This window comes from Spermophilus citellus, assembly GCF_964194105.1.
Source record: "Spermophilus citellus genome assembly, chromosome: 9".
In the NCBI taxonomy this organism is placed as follows: domain Eukaryota; kingdom Metazoa; phylum Chordata; class Mammalia; order Rodentia; family Sciuridae; genus Spermophilus; species Spermophilus citellus.
Genome location: NC_138191.1, coordinates 27,070,971 through 27,088,501, shown reverse-complemented (window position 1 = coordinate 27,088,501; position 17,531 = coordinate 27,070,971). Strand labels below are relative to the sequence as shown.

At 37.5% G+C, this 17,531-nt stretch overlaps 1 protein-coding gene across 7 annotated transcripts in view; it reads right to left on the bottom strand.

Annotated features, from left to right (window-relative positions):
• Nucleotides 1–17,253, bottom strand: part of WDR47 (WD repeat domain 47) — a 61,033-nt gene extending 43,780 nt beyond the window's left edge. For 2 of the 7 annotated variants that reach the window (XM_081307924.1, XM_081307926.1), the window contains exons 1-2: nt 16,944–17,252; nt 1,081–1,247 (exon numbers count right to left, since the gene is read on the bottom strand). In XM_081307924.1, coding sequence (XP_081164050.1) covers nt 1,081–1,238 — 158 coding nt within the window. In that variant the 5' untranslated portion in view covers nt 1,239–1,247; nt 16,944–17,252. Of the gene's footprint in view, nt 1–1,080; nt 1,248–7,031; nt 7,098–16,943 lie in introns of those variants that run through there. The other 5 variants (XM_081307927.1, XM_081307928.1, XM_081307929.1 and 2 more) reach the window with 3 other exon arrangements.
• Nucleotides 17,254–17,531: the final 278 nt, after the last annotated feature.

The window sequence follows — 17,531 nt, the reverse complement described above, 5'->3', positions numbered from 1 at the left end:
GAGCGCGCTACCGCTTGAGCCATAACCCCAGCCCCAGAATATGCACTCCTTGTCAAGGATATTGAGTATCATATAAAAATAGAATACATCTCTGTCTGAGAATTTGGGATTTTCTTTTTCCATCCAATTCAAGTGTTTAGCTTTCCATTTTGGCAAACATGTTCATTTCCTTTACCTCGCAATCATTCCTCTAAAAATAATGTCCTAAGAAAATAATCCAAGATACAAAAAAAGTCTCATGCATAAAAGCTGTTTAGTAGAGCATTTAAGAAAGTTGGGTAAAATAATCTAAAATTAGAGGAATCATTAGGAAACTAAGTAAACTGAAATTTTTTAATATATAAATTTGAAACCACAGACAATCCTTGTGATATTAATGGGTGAAGCAGAATTCAAAAATAACAACAAAATTGCTATTATTTTAAAAATAATCATAAGTGCTTCTGGGTGGTAGGGTGACTATTTTTCTATACTTTTAAGGAATATATTTCTACAAAGACTATGTTTTATTTTTTCCTATAGTTAAAATAATGGCATTTCAGAAATATTTTCCTTGGGCTGGGGATGTGGCTCAAGCGGTAGCGCGCTCGCCTGGCATGCGTGCGGCCCGGGTTCGATCCTCAGCACCACATACAAATAAAGATGTTGTGTCCGCCGAAAACTAAAAAATAAATATTAAAAAATTTCTCTCTCTCTCTCTCTCTTTAAAAAAAATAATTAAATAAAAATAAAGCAAAATAACTCCCAGAAGAGGGAATGTTTTTTTTAAAAAAAAAAAAAAGAAATATTTTCCTTATCTTTCCAGAGTCTGATTTCTTAGTCAAGTATATTTTATGTTGATTCCACAAAAACAATAGACTTGTGACTTTTTTTTTTAAATGATCTGGATCATACCTCTGAAAACACTCTACAGAAAATATTAGTGTTATGTAAATGTTCCAAGATAAAAACATTTTTAAAAATCATACTGACCCATCTTCTGTGATTATAAAGTTCTATCTGTATTATAATATGTTACTTTCTTATTATTTAATATTTCTTTAGAAGAGCTACAAACCTCACACTAATAATGAATCATACCTCAGGAAAAGCATATCATCTGAAAATAGGCCATTTATGACTCCACTTTCCTTCTCAAGGGCCAACATACTAATATGAAGTTTCTTTGAATTCAGGAAGTCCAAAATTAGCTTAATGATTTCAACCTCTTTTACATTCACTGTTTCTTCAGCCGTCATGTTGGTAGCCTAAATATTAAACAGAATGAAAATAACAAAAAAGTTAGTCCAACTGCTTTTTTTCTAAATTTATCTGCCTAGAAATGAAACATAACAGATTTCCTGAGAATACTTAGTAGAGGCGAAGTAAAATTGATTTATCAAAACCAACTTAATATTTATGTTTATTTTAGTTGTAGATGGGCACAATATCCTTTATTTTATTTATTTTAATGAGATGCTGAGGATCAAACCCAGTGCCTCACACATGCCAGACAAGGGCTCTACCACTGAGCCACAACCCAGTCCCACCTTTTTTTTTGTTTGTTTGTTGGTTGGTTTGTGGTTCTGGGGATCAAACTGAACTACATCCCCAGTCCTCAAGTCATCTTCAATGTGTGACAAAGGTATAGCTATAATTTTGTAAAGTACTTATCTTTGAGAGAAAGACATGGGAATAACTATACATTAAATGATGTAAGGTCACTGATTTGCTCCAAAATAATACAGGAGGACAGTGGGAAGAAATGAAGATGAGGGCTGGGGGAGTAGCTCAGTAGTAGAGTGTTTGCCTTGCATGCATGAGGCACTGGGTTCAATCCTCAACATCACATAAAAATAAATAAATAAAGATATTGTGTTCATCTACACCTGAAAAAAAAGAAAAGAAAAAGAAATGAAGATAAGAACAATAGTAACTATTGAAGTGGGCTGATGGGTAAATGAGATTCATTATATATTTTTTTTACTCTTGTACATAGTTAAAATATTTCATAATAAAAAGTATTTTTAAAAGAGCTGGGGGTGTAGCTTAGTGATTGAGTGCTTGCCTAGCATGCATAAGACCTGAGTTCCATCCTCCTTACTGAAAAAAAAAAAAAAAAAAAGAATACTTTAAAATGTCATTAATAACCAAATCATGTTTAGCTATGTCCTAAATGTATCATTTGAGGTATGCCCTAATATATTAATTTGATAAACACTTAACACTTTTGTGATACGCACTATCCTACACTCTAGAGACACTTTCCTTGTCCTTAAGAAGCATATAGTTGGGGCTGGGGTTGTGGCTCAGCAGTAGAGCGCTCCCCTAGCTTGTGTAGGGCCCTGGGTTTGATTCTCAGCACCACATAAAAATAAACAAAATAAAGGTGTTGTGTCCAACTACAAATAAAAAATAAATATTTTTTTTAAAAAGAAGTATATAGTCTAGCAGCAACATCTAAATGACTCACATACACTGGAATCAAACAAAATAAGGCTAAATAAAATGTACAATTTTATTTATGTTGGCCATCTCAATGATTTTTTTGTGGGGAGGGGCACTGGGGATTGAACCTAAGGGCACTTAACCACTAAACTACATCCCTAGGCCTTTTTGTTTGATTTTGAGACAATGTCTGGATAAATTGCTTAGGGTATCACTAAATGCTGAGGCTGGCTTTGAACTTGCAATCCTCCTGCCTCAGCCTTCCCAGTTGCTAGGATTACAGGTATGAGCCCCCACCTCTAGTTTCAATGATATTTTAAAACTTTCTTAAATTCCTTTTAATTCTTATTTATAGGTCTGCAGTGATATAATCAGCACATAAGTTATAATACCATAAAGATTTATTTAGAATTAGGAGGACTGTGAAGATCATTCAGTCAACCTTCTCATTCTACAGATGAAACCATACAAGTTAAATGGCCCAAACTATTGTTTTCAAATGTTAAGACTGGGGGCTGGGGATGTGGCTCAAGCAGTAGCGAGCTCCTCTCAAGTGCGTGCGGCCTGGGTTCGATCCTCAGCACCACATACAAACAAGGATGTTGTGTCCGCCAATAACTAAAAAATAAATATTAAAAAAAATTCTCTCTCTCTCTCTCTCTCTCTCTCTCTCTCTCTCTCTCTTTAAAAAAAAAATGTTAAGACTGGGAGCAATGTAAAAGACTACTTATTATAGTGGACTAGCTGCCAAGAAAACTCATCAGATAAAAAAGGACTATAAGTATTACCTCTTTCACAGGATCAACTTATTTTAACCTACCTCACAAAAACAAACATACACATAGATTCACAGGTTACATTTTTTCAAGTTGTTTACTTTTTATCAATTTATTTTTTTATAATGAGAATGCAAATATCTAACCAACTAGAATGCTCTCCTTGGATAAGTACAATCTCTCATGAAGAGGTGCTATGTAAACAAGGAAACAAGGGGAAGAACCCTGTAAAACAATTATTTAACTCAAATATTTAATGACTAAACAAATATTCAATGACTAAGATAATCCCATTCCACAATAAGGATATATCCGACTCAGAAAACAGATAAATCACAAACCTCTCCCCTAAAAACCAGCTGCCCAATTCCGCCACCCAATGGCACTTCCAGCAACACCACATACCAACCGGAACTCGCTCCCCCGGCTTTCACCAATCAACAGAACTCTCCAGGAATCCCCACTGCGCTGGGAGAACTCAAAAGTAGCCAGCTCAGGAAGGAGGCAGCATGAGTCACCCTATTGCTGGACAGCAGGGGTCCATATACAAGTGAATACACAGCCTGTTTCAATCCAGCATCATCCAGTCACAGCAATTATACACAGCTTAACTTAATTGTCATCATTTTAATGGCTCGCTGGTGTCACCTCTCAACCACTCCTTCTGGTAATATGCCAGGTGCCATTCCGACTAGGCTGCGGCTCTCAACACCCCCCCCCCTTTTTTTTCTACTAGGAATTAAAGTCAGGGGTAATTAAAGTCAGTTTGTTTGTTTGTTTGTTTGAGAGAGGAGGCTTATTTTTTATTTTTTTTGGCGGTGTGCTGGGGATTGAACCTAGGACCCTATGCATACTGGGCAAGCACTCTTCCAACTGAGCTAATATCCTTAGCCCCCTTATTTTTATTTTTGACAACTAAGTTGTGCAGGGCCTAAGTTGCTGAGATTGGTCTCGAACTCCTGCCTTAGCCTTCCGAATTGCTGGGATTACAGCTGTGGGACATTGTGCACAGATTCTCTTTGCTAAGTTGATCACTATTCCTTTTATAGACTTTATCCAAAGAAGGTACAACAAAATTAATGAGAGTTCTACTCACTAAATTTTGATCACATTTCTGAACTATCTCCCTGAGATTATTCCTAGAGTACACCAGTTAGCAATTTTAGCACTCTTTCAAATCCTCTGATAAGTCTAACAAAAAAATAGCTTTTACTAATTTAACTCTCAGAAAAACTATTATTCCATTCCTATAGTAGATCTTAGAGGATACTTCATTACATCATCATGAACCAACAAAATTTAGTGCAGAATTAAACCTACAATTTTCTTTTCTTTTATTGATACTGGGGACTGAACCCAGGGCACTAACAATGAGCTACAACGATAACCCTAAAACTAAAATTTTCTAATGTAGTTCAATATAAATACGTTACAGGCTTCATATTCAACATTTAATTTAAATATCAGTCAAAATATTAAGTAATTCTAGAGTGAAATTTACAGCAATAGTCTCATTTTAATTCAAATCAGAAGTTCTGGTCTTGCTATATTGCCCACACTAGCCTTGAACTCCTGCTACAAATGATCCTCCTGCTTTAGCCTCCCAAGAAGCTGGGACTACAGGTACACACCCCTGTCCTACATGACTACAAATTGAATGCTGCATTCACTTCTGGTCAATAAATCCTAAAAAAAGAAAACACATTATTAAAAATATGTTTTACGGGCTGGGGATGTGGCTCAAGCGGTAGCGCGCTCGCCTGGCATGCGTGCGGCCCGGGTTCGATCCTCAGCACCACATACCAACAAAGATGTTGTGTCCGCCGAGAACTAAAAAATAAATATTAAAAATTCTCTCTCTCTCTCTCTCTCCCCCCCCACTCTCTCTCTTTAAAAAAAAAAAATATGTTTTACACTGGCTTTACAGAAAATGTATGCTAATTAACTTAGAATTGGTTCAGGGTTTTTAAAAAATCTAATTAAAAAGACAAGTTTTAATTTTATATTGTGAAATTCCCACTGGAAAAGTATGGTATTTTAATCACTCGACTCAGAATTTTTTTTTTTTTTAGAACCTTTGTTGCTGGACACAACATCAACATGGACATATGCTTGATAATTATACTAATCATTCTTTTCTAAATCTCCTTGTGTAACTGAAACATTTATAGAGGATCCCAAAATCCTAACTATGTAATTTAGAGATGGCTGGGCTGGGGATGTGGCTCAAGCGGTAGCGCGCTCGCCTTGCATGCGTGCAGCCTGGGTTCGATCCTCAGCACCACATACCAACAAAGATGTTGTGTCCACCAAGAACTAAAAATAAATATTAAAAATTCTCTCTCTCTCTCTCTCCTCTCTCTTTAAAAAATAGAGATGGTATGTTATACACATATTTAAACATATGAACATATAATTCATGAATATTTCAAAACTGCCTCAAATTATGCATTGCTGAAAAGCTTGAATTCTTCTCCAATTCAGAAAATTCAATGATAAATACTTTTCCCTCTGCCCCAAAGGGAGCTATGAGTTCAGAATATCTAACTCACTTAGGAACTACTAAAATTACTTTTTTCCCTTTAAGATGAGTTCTCACTATGCTGCCTAGGTTTAAATTCCTGGTATCAAGTGATTCTTCTATCTCAGCTCCTAGGACTACAGACATGCCCATTATGCCTGGCCCTAAAATTGTTTTAAAATGAGATATGCACACATAGGACATTTTTCAACTTATGTCAGCTGCACAGTTTGAGATACAAAATCACCAAAGACATGTTCTACCACAGAAGTACAGAATAAGGTATAGCAGTGGAGGCCTGACATTTCAACTAATGAGAAGTTGAGGCAGGAGGATCCCAAGTTCCAGGTTGGCCTGAACAACTTAATGAGACAACCCCTCTCCTTCTAAATAAAATAAAATAAGCTAGAGATATATCTCTGTAATACAGTGCTTGCCTAGTATGTGTGAGGACAATCCCCTCCCCATTACTAAAAGGGGAAAAAAATTTACGAAACAGATGTCTTGTTTACAACTGTTCTAAAGACTTTCAAAAAGATTGAGCTCTAGTCCTCGAATCCAACTGTTTAGTCAAAGTCAACTCTGAAAGCATCTTAGGTAGACCTGCCAGTCCATGGTACATTGTGAACATATTTAACATTATTAAAGAATTTACATAGGGACTATGTAAGGTATAATCCACGAAAATGCAAAACAAAATGGGAAAAAAAAATGGGTGTCTCAGTATCTCCACGTTAAATGGAAATTTTTTTAAATCACAAAACATATCTATGGATTGGCTATCAAAAAGTAAATTTTTATTTATATTCAATACCTGGACTACGTAACATTAAAAAATAAGTTTTCATTAAAAATAAGGTATCTGCCTGGGTGCAAGGGAGCACATCTGTAATTCCACTGAATCAGGAGGACTGCAAATTTGAGGCGATCCTCAGCAATTTAGCAAGACCCTTAAGCAACTCGGCAAGACCCTAGCTCTAAAAAAAAAAAGAAAAGAAAAAAGAAAGAAAGAAAAGAGGGAGCTGGGGTTGTAGCTCAGTGGTAAAGTGCCTCTGGGATCAATCCCCCAGTACCAAAAAATAAAAATAAAGGTATCTGGAAATCAGCTGTAAAGTAGTATTTCAGTATTTAGTACTTAGATATAATTGGCATTCACAGAAACTAAATTCTAGATGGGATCTTATATGAACTCCCAGTGCTGTCTCAGTAAAAAGAGATTAGATGTAGCAAGGGGCAAGAAATAAAATTATTTTTTAAAAATATAAGTTTGTGGGCTGGGGATGTGGCTCAAGTGGTAGCGTGCTCACCTGGTGTGCGTGCGGCCCGGGTTCGATCCTCAGCACCACATACAAAGATGTTGTGTCCGCCGATAACTGAAAAATAAATATTAAAAAATTCTCTCTCTCTCCTCTCTCTCCCCCTCTCTCACTCTCTCTTAAAAAAAAAAAAAAAAAAAAGAAATACAAGTTTGTAAAATGTTAACAATAGATAAGAATAAAAAACAAATAATGGGGCTGGGGTTGTGGCTCAGTGGTAGAGCACTCGCCTCAGCACCACATAAAAATAAATAAATAAAATAAAGGTATTGTGTCCAACTACAACCAAAAAATAAATATTAAAAAAACAAGGGGCTGGGAATGTGGCTCAGGCGGTAGCGCGCTCCTCTGGCATGCCTGCGGCCCGGGTTCAATCCTCAGCACCGCATACCAACAAAGATGTTGTGTCCGCCGAGAACTAAGAAATAAATATTAAAAAAAATTCTCTCTCTCTCTCTCTCTCTCTCTCTCTCTCTCTCTCTCTCCTCTCTCACTCTCTCTTTAAAAAAAACCAAATAATGGTAGTAAAAATATATTAATTAGGCTTCTGTTTCCATATATAGATATGGAAAAAGTTTCATGAAAAAAATATATCAGTGCTACCTTTATAATCAAATATAAATGTTCCTTTGCCTGATGTTTCTTACTAAAAACAGAATGGGAAAGAAGAAAAACAAAGAAGGATAAGAATGATTCAGAAGTATAAGATGAAGGGAATTAGGACACTGTCATTACAAATTTTATGGTCATGAAAAAGGTACTTAATGGCTCTAATTTCTATGATCTGCTTTCAAGTTTAAAATTTGCCTTAATTCACATTTTAATAATAGGAAGAATATATTCTGGAAGTGGGAATATTAAGTATGGGACAATCAGAAGCCTCAAATGTATAATGTCAGTTTAATAAGAAGGAAAAAAAATTGATTTGCTTTAGATCATTTAAGCAAACAAAAGAAAATGTCTGTTAATCACCTAACATAACAGGATGTAGCACGTGTCCCTTTCTTTTTATATATATATATATATATTTTAATTGTAGTTGGACACAATATCTTTATTTATTTATTTTTATGGGGTGTTGGGGATCGAACCCAGGGCCTTGCCCATGCTAGGCAAATGCTCTACCGCTGAGCCACAACCCCAGCCCATGTGTCCCTTTCTTACTGTTGTCAGCTGTTCTCTATTCATCCATTATTTTTTGAAATTTTTTTAGTTATAGATGGACAGAATGTCTTTATTTTATTTGTTTATTTTTATGTGGTACTGAGGATGGAACCCAGTGCCTCACATATGCTAGGCAAGTGCTCTGCCACTGAGCTACAGACCCTGCACTCATAGATTATTTTTAATTAACCTTCTGGAACTGTAAATGACTTTTGCCTTAGAGAAACAAACTATTTCTAAACCAGGTGCAGCTTTATATAACTATAAACTGAATTCAATGAACATAAATTATATGCTACATATATATGTATAAGTATTTCTGGAAAAAAAGACATCAAAAATTGGTAATAGTTATGTCCAAGAAGGAAAATATAGATAAAGAATAGTAATGGGAGCCGGGCATAATCCCAGCCACTTAGGAGGCTGAGGCAGGAGTTCAAAGCCAGCCTCAGCAGATGAGAGAGGTACTTAGCAACTCAGCAAGACTCTGTCTCTAAATAAAATATAAAATGGCTGTGGTGAGGTCTGGGGCTGGGACTCAGCAGTAGTGCACTTGCCTGGCATGTATGAGGCACTGGGTTCAATTCTCAGCCTCACATATAAATAAATTAAATAAAGGTCTACCAACAACTAAAAAAAATATTTAAAAGGGAGGGCTGTGATGTGGCTCAGTGGTTAACTACCCCTAGGTTCAATCCCTGGTATACCCCCCCCCCAAAAAATGTATATATACACACATATATATTTTAGATATGGAAAAAGTTTCATGAAAAAATATATCAGTGCTACCTTTATAATCAAATAGAAATCATATATATGAGATAACTTTTTTTATCATTTACCCCTTTAAAACCTTTTGAATTTTGTACTATGTACAATTTAATATTACCTATTCATAAAATTAAAAAAACAACAAAACATAAGTAACTAGTTACTTGCAAATTACTGGAAGAAATTAGTAATGTATGTAATGAAGTGATGTTTCAGAATGATTTGTATTTTTTCCATAACCCAACACCTCTTTTCAGAACTGATTTATATATTTTTATCAATCTTTATGAGATTAAAGATTTGTTTTCATGTACATACCAATAAATAAATGTGTGTGTGTATACACACACAATTTTTTTTATTGTTTTGGTACTGGGTATTGAATCCAGAGGGGTTTAACCACTTAGCCATACCCCCAACCCTTTTCATTTTTTTACTTTGAAGCAGGGTCTCACTAAGTTATTTAGAGACTCACTAAATGATGAGTCTGGCTTTGAACTTCGGTCCTCCTGTCTCAGCCTCCAAAGTCACTTACAGGAAGCCCAGTTGAACCCACAAGTATTTTTAAAACAAACTAAAATTTTATAAGATAAACAAAATCTAGTTTTTGAATCAGACTGCTCAATTCAATCAATTACCCAGAAAAGGTAAAAAAGAAAACTGTCATCTTTGACACTGAACATAAAATGTTAACCTTCCATTCAATTAAACTTGTCACAACTTAAGTCAAGGTGGGGAGGGTAGGAAGGGAAAGAAGGATTAAATACAAACAGAGTTAAAATGTTATCACCTATAACCATTCAAATGGCACCTTCAAATCAAAACTACCACCACCAAAACAAACACACACACAAAAAAACACCACCAACAACAAAAAACCCAGTTGAAAAGTGAACAAAGAATACAAATAATTCACAGAACTACAACCAAAAAAAATTTTTTTAAAGTTCAATCTCAATGATACAGGGTTAAGCATCCCTAATCCAAAAATCTGAAAAACTCCCAATTTCAGTTTTGGATTTTGAAGAATTTTGAATTATCAGATTAGGAATGCTAAATCATTAAAATCTATGCAAATATTCCAAAATTTTAAAAATTCCAAAATCTTAACTATATTTGGTCCCAAGCATTTCAAATAAGAGTTACTCAATCTATAATACTAAAATAAGCTACTATTTATGGTCTACCAATTTTGCAAAAATCAAATCTGATAAATAAGGCATGGTGGCACATAAGCCTATGATCCCAGGTACTAGGGAGGCTAAGACAGGAGAATTATTTAAGTCCAAGGAGTTCAAAGTCACAACACAAGGAGTCTCAAAAAAAAAAAAAAAAAAAAAAAAAAAGATAATATTCAGTATTGGCAAGAGTTTGGGTAAAATGCCTTTCGTAAACTGTTGTTAGTAATGTAAACTGGGCCAGGCATGGTAGCACACGCCTGTAATCCCAGCGGCTCAAGAGGCTGAGGCAGGAGGATCCTGAGTTCAAAGCCAGTCTCAACAACTCATCACAGCCCTAAGCAACTCAGCAAGACCCTGTCTCTAAACACAAAAATATAAAGGGCTGGGGATGTGGATCAATGGCCCAGTATACAAAAAAAAAAAAAAAAAGAATGTAAACTAGGATAGACTTTGTGTGTGTGTGTGTGTATGTACACACATACACACACACACAAATACACACACAATTTTAGTTACAGGTGAACACAATACTTTTATTTTATTTTTATGTATTGCTGAGGATCAAACCCAGTGCCTCACACATGCCAGGTGAGCGCTCTACCACCGAACCACAGCTCTATCCCCCAGAACAAAACTTTTTGAGAGAGAATTTGACAGTATGACATTTTTTTTAACCTTTATTTATTTAATTATTTGTTTGTTTGTTTGATCTTGGGGAATGAAACCCAGAGCCTCAAACATGCTAGACAAGCACCCTACCACTGTACCACAACCCCAGCCCGACAGCATGAAATTTTTACCTATAAAAAATATATGCAGAAGCCCAACATGGTGGCACACGCCTGTAATTCCAGCAACTCAGAAGGCTAAGGCAGGATGATCATGGGTTCAAGTTCAAGACGAGTCTCAACAATTTAGCGATGACCTAAGCAAAGCAATTCAGCAAGACCCTGTCTCAAAATAAAAAGTAAAAAAGCTGAGGATTTAGTTCAGTGGTTCAATTCCCTCTGTGAACATGGGGGCACTTATCTGTAATCCCAGTAGCTCTGGAGGCTGAGGCAAGAGGATTATTATCACAAGTTCAAAGTTCAGTTTAGGAGGCTCTAAGCAATTTAGGGAGACCATCTAAAAATAAAAAAGGTTGGGGGAAACTGATGTGACACAGCAATCTGTATACAGGGTAAAAATGGGAGTTCATAACCCACTTGAATCAATCTGTGAAATATGGTATATTAAGAACTATGTAATGTTTTGAATGACCAACAATAAAATAAAAAAAAATAATAAAAAAAAAAAGGTTGGGGGATGTGGCTCAGTAGTTAAGTGCCCCTGAGTTCAATCTCTGGTACCAAAAAAAAAAAAAGACATAAAAACTTTGACTCATGGGGCTGGGATTGTGGCTCAGTGGTAGAGTGCTCGCCCAGCATGTGTAGGCCCTGGGTTCTATCCTCAGCACCACATAAAAATAAAATAAAGATATTGTGTCCAACTACAACTAAAAATAAATAAATAAATATTAAAAAAAACCTTTGACTCACAAATTCCAATTCTATTTATAGGGAACTTAAATAAGCAAAAAAAATATGAAAAAAGAAATTTTAGAATTACATCTCAAAGTTCCTATTTTATATCAAAGTACCAACTAGAAGAGAATCCAAAAACAAGATTAATTACTATGCTTACAATGCAAAAACACTGGGCACTATTCTCATATCTAATGTTGTTTAATGGATCCTTTCAAACACCAGCCTTCACAAAACATAGTTTCCACATCCCATACCATACTGATCATCCTCCACAGTATATTTGTTAAATTTCCCTCTTCAAGCACCTAAAATAGAACACAATACTCAAGTATGGCTGATCTGATCAACAACTATAATAGACTGAAACTAACACTTCTCATAATGTGGACATTTACTATAAACACACCTACAGTTGTTTTATATCATCATTTACTAGTGAAAATTTGTGGTTTTGCATTTTCCAGAATTTCATTTCCAAAGCTTCCCTTAAAGCTGGGAAAAAAAGCAATCTAATTCTGTTTTTAAGTTTTCAAAATACCATTAAAAATGTTAAGCCAAAAATGGACATTTAGGCTATAACTATTCGTTCTATAAAACTTTCTCAAAGATTTTAGTCAAGTTGCACTTTCTTTATCAACAAATAACAAGAATCATAAAACGTTGTACTTAGCCATAAAAAGACACATTTTTAATTAAATGAGTCAAGTATAAACAGTGTAAAAATTATGTCCTTTTTTCATGTAGTACTCTCTCTATATAAAGTAGAATAGTGACTTGTAAAATGAGATAAATCTCCTAGTAGAGTAGTGAGAACGTGATTAGTGTTCAATAAATGTAAATTTCTTCCCTTCAAAACTCATAGGCTTGACTAAGTTGGACGATGAATGCTATGGGAGAGCTACTGTGCTCTGGATAGCAAATATAAAAATTTACTTTGGAATAAGTTGACTTGTTTTTAAAAATATTTTAGGTGTGATTTTTTTAAACATTGGGAAGATCAATTAGACCAATTATGTTAAAAATGATAGGTAAAGAGGAAATTTAAAGATTAAACAGATGGCATGAAGAAACTCCTACTTGTGGTAATACTTGTTTAAAGTTAGTATCCATTTTAAAAATATTTGAGTATTTCTTAGTTTCAACACACCTATGAACACACCTACAGTTACCAAGTACAATGTTTAAGCTACTATGCTAAACAAGAAGTCACAAAAGAAGGTTATAAGGAAGATGTGAAGTATTTTATAAGGATATCTTTATCCTTGAATAGAAATTCAAAAGGAAAAAAAAATAGTTAAAATATGTAAGAGTTAGCCATTTAATGTGGTGGTCTCAAAAGTGAAATATCCTTGGATGTGGGCCAGCAGGGGATTTAGAGTCTGAAGACCTGGGTTTGAGTCTTGCATATGAAAATAATGTACATAAAATATAAAGTACAGATTAACAAAAGAGAATTACATATAAAATGCCATTGAAAATTAGGGGGTCAGTGGAATGTGATGGACATCATTATCCAAAGTACATGTATGAAGACTCGAATTGGGTGTCAACATATTTTACATATAAAGAGATATGAAGGGCTGGGGACGTGGCTCAAGCGGTAGCGCGCTCGCCTGGCATGCGTGCGGCCCGGGTTCGATCCTCAGCACCACATACCAACAAAGATGTTGTGTCCGCCGAGAACTGAAAAATAAATATTAAAAATTCTCTCTCTCTCTCTCTCCTCTCTCACTCTCTCTTTAAAAAAAAAAAGATATGAAAAATTGTGGTATATATGTGTAATAAGAATTGTTATGCAAAAAAGAACATGTATAAAGGCATGAACTGGCGTGAACATACTCTATATACAAAGATATGAAAAATTGTACTCTATGTAATAAGAATTGTAATGCATTCCGCTATTGTGTATTTAAATAAATAAAACCAATAAAACTAAAAAGAAAGAAAGAAAGTCCTAAAAAAAAAAAAAAAAGAAAGAAAGAAAGTTAGGGGGTAACAAAATTTCCTGCTAAGAATGAGTTTAAAGGATTATTAGTATCCTAATATACAGAGATACATACCACATGCCAGACCTTGTGCTAAAAACTTTCAGATAGTATCTATGTAATTCTTATGACTCTATGATTGTCATTTTATGGATGATTACACTAACACTTAGAGATGTTAGGTATTTGCCTCTGAGGCAATTAAATGCAGAGCCAAGAATGGGATGACAGAATGTATCTGACTGAAATCCTATGACCTCTCTACTATAGCACTCTGACTTTAACAGGGATTAAAAAAGGGGAGGGGACATGATTAGGACTCAAGTGATGTTGAACCTAATATCAGTCAAAGTTTTAAAATTGCAATTCAGTTTATTTCTTGTGCTATGTAATGATATGCCATTCATTAGCTGAATTAGCCCAAGGTAAAGTTTCTTAGACTTTCCTTTGAGGACAGAAGAAACTAAAAACATCCCCAGAGAGTTCTTAGCATGAAATTGCTTTTGAAGTCTCGGAATTTTACCTTAGATTAATGGAATATTGCTTTCTCCATATGATCTTTTTGCTTTAAAACAAAAATAATATTTTTACCCAAGTCTTCAAGTGAAACTGATAATTCCATAAATGTGTGCTATGTTATGTGAACAAAGGTTTATCTCTTAGCACAAGTTGCATGTTTTTTTTTTAATTTTAATATTTATTATGTAGTTTTCGGCGGACACAACATCTTTGTTTGTATGTGGTGCTGAGGATCGAACCTGGGCCGGACGTATGCCAGGCGAGCGCGTTACCGCTTAGCCACATCCCCACCTACAATGTTGCATGTTTCTAATGGTCCAAATACTCCAGTTTGAAAACCACAGGTCAACAGGATAAAGTTATTTCTTCATTAGTCAAGAACCAATCATCCACATTCAGGATTATTCAGCACCAAATATAAATTAGGTCAACTATTGATTACAGCTTTATTTGCAAGAAAGCAATTCTGACCTACATTTAGAAACACCCTTTGCTCCACATCACCACAAAAATAAAGAACCTCTGCCAAATGTTTAGGATGCACCTCAACAGTTCCTGTGAGCCCTTTAAAGTCACTGTAAAAAACTGGGCCCTAGACTTAGACATGTGAAATAGATCATGCAGAAATTTTTTTATTATTCTTGCCAATGCTCCTTCTATTAAAAGATAATCAACAAGCCAGGTGCAGGGTGAGGAACACCTGTAATCCCAGTTACTCAGGAGGCTGAAATAGGAGGATTGTAAATTCAAGGAAGCCTAGGCAATTTAGCATGACAACTGTCTCAAAATTTAAAAATGGGCTAAGGATGTAGCCCAGTACAAGAGTCTTGGGTTCAAACTCCAGTACTACAGGGGACAGGGAATTAATCAACAGATGCCTTAAAATTTGTCTAAAGTGTATTCTAATGCATTGCTATTCAACTTTAGAGCCCATTCACTGACTAAAACAATAATAAGTATTATACCATTTTATAGAACAAGAAACCAGAGTCAATAGTCCAGTAAATAGCTCTTCCAAGATTATAATCAGCAGCAAAGAGAATTTTAAATACAGCAATCTGATTTCCAGCTTACTGATCTAAAGAAAACTGCACATATTTTTCATTTATCTTGAAGTGTTTTTCAAACTGCAGCATAAAACCTATCAATGGTATCCATTCAGTAATTGATAAATTCAATTTCACAAACCCAAAAAGAGACTAAATATAATTATATAATTAGAAATACAGGATACTATTCTTGTCTCTTTTGATACATTCCTAGTACTGGTTTTTGTTTGTTTTGTCCTGGTTCTTGGGTTTGAACCCAGGGCCCCACCAATGCTGGGCAAATGCTCTGTATCCCAGTCCCCTACTACTCCTTTTTATTATAAGAAAACAGGGAGGTGATAAGGTGGGAAATAAACACAGGTTAAAAATCCCCTCATAATAATAATAGACATCCAAATTCAAATGTTTATTTTTTGGTTTTTTACCTTAATATACTGTTATGGCTTTCTTCCTGTCTTTCCCATAATTGTACATTAATTTCTTTCCTGTTGGAAACAGTCTACATCCTCCAAAAAACTATGGTAAAATAATTTGTAACATCTTCTTCCTAAATAAGACCTAGAGAATGTGCCATATAAAGGGAAAATGGGCTTTTGGGCGGTTTTCCTGCCTAGTAAAATGTCAATGCAACACTTGCCAACACTAGAGACAAAAAATTAAAAAAATATTCTAACTAGATTTGCCGTGAAAAAAAGATTTATAACATTTTTAAAACCTACATGTTAATTTCTGCGGCACTAACTTTTTAAGCATTGTATGAACTTTACAACAAAGGAAAGAAAATAAGTGAGGATCACAGCCTATGAATCTGGGTGGAACAAAGACTTCTCCTTTCATTATGCAAAGAGAACCAAGTTGCCAAAAAAGCCCCTCTCAGAAACCGTGAGTGGTTACCAACAGCACGTCTGGGTATAGAAAAGAAAAAAAACATCTGGTCAAAAGCTCTACCTACCTTCGCCCCCGCCCCTTTTATTAAAGGCCTCGCCCCAGAGCTAGAGCCCCGTCTTTTTCTCCCCAATACAGGGAAGGCTTAACCCTATGAATTCTACAACCTCCCCTTTCTTCTACGCAGGCGCCCTGAGTACAACCCCACGTTCCAAATCCAGTCTCTGCACCACTCTGAGACCCCTCAAAGCCTACTCTTACTGACCACTGACGTCAGAAAGACCAAACCCGGCCCCGCTCGGCTGCCCCAAGCAGCCGCCCGGCCCCCAGTACCGCCGCTCCCTCTCCGCCTCCAGGCCAAGGCGTGCCCAGAAAGGGACGCGAGCGCTCCCCTCAGTTCTGGCACCCGCTCCGCAGAGCGGCGAGGAAGGAAGCAGCGCCGCAGTCGGTCTGCTTCCCGCCCCTCAGCAGCAGCGTGGTGGCCACGAACGCTGCGGTCGCTAGCTGCTCGTTCCAGGGCGAGGGGCGTCGCTCTGCCCCTAGAACCGCGGCGGCAATGTGGGAAAGGTGTGGTCCAGGAGCGGCGGCCTCGAATGGAGGCCTGGCAGTTCCCAGGTCCCCATCCTGCAGCGCCGGGGCCTCACCCACGACCCGTCTCCACCCAAGCACCACCCAAACCTACCCAAAGCCCCTTCTCATGGGCCTCGAACGCTACTCTCTGGGCTGAGGGGTCAGAGCCCAGTCAGCGGGAGACAGGTGGCGACGGGTGACCATGGCAACAGAGGTGTGCAGCGGCCCGCCCCCGCCTCCCGTAGTCTCTCACCTGAGGGCTCCGAGATGAGCCCGCAGAAGTGGCGAAAGGGAACGCAGCTGCGAGGCCGGCGGCTGTGGCCCGAAGCTGCCGGCTCCGGGCTGGGGAAGGAGCGCAAGGGCGGCGGTAAGGGGTTGGCGTCGGTCCTCCCTCCAGCCACCCGCGCGTCAGTCCATCAGTTCGTCAGCCAGTCCTTCTCGCCTCCGCCCCTCCCGGGCCGGCGACCGCCCAGTTCAGTCTTTGGCAGACTGCGGTTGTCAAGCGCCGCTGGAGCCGAACTCCAGCCACAAGCTGCAACCAATCGCAGAGTTTCCCCGAGGCGCCTCAGGACCCCGCGCGGGGCGGCCAGGCAGGTGCCTGAACGGAAGAGAGAGCCGGAGAGGCGGGCCCAGGGGCGGGCCCAGGGGCGGGAAGGGGCGTGCTCAGGGGCGTGCTCAGGGGCGGGAGGGTGAGTCCAGGGGGCGGGGCGGGCCTGGAGGGCACGCTCCAGCGGGCTTGGGGATTGCAGGAGAGGCCAGTATCTCCGGCACAGACCCATAGCTGGCGGGTGACCCTGTGTCCCGAAATAGCGAGGACAGGGTTATCGTTTCCAAATAGAGA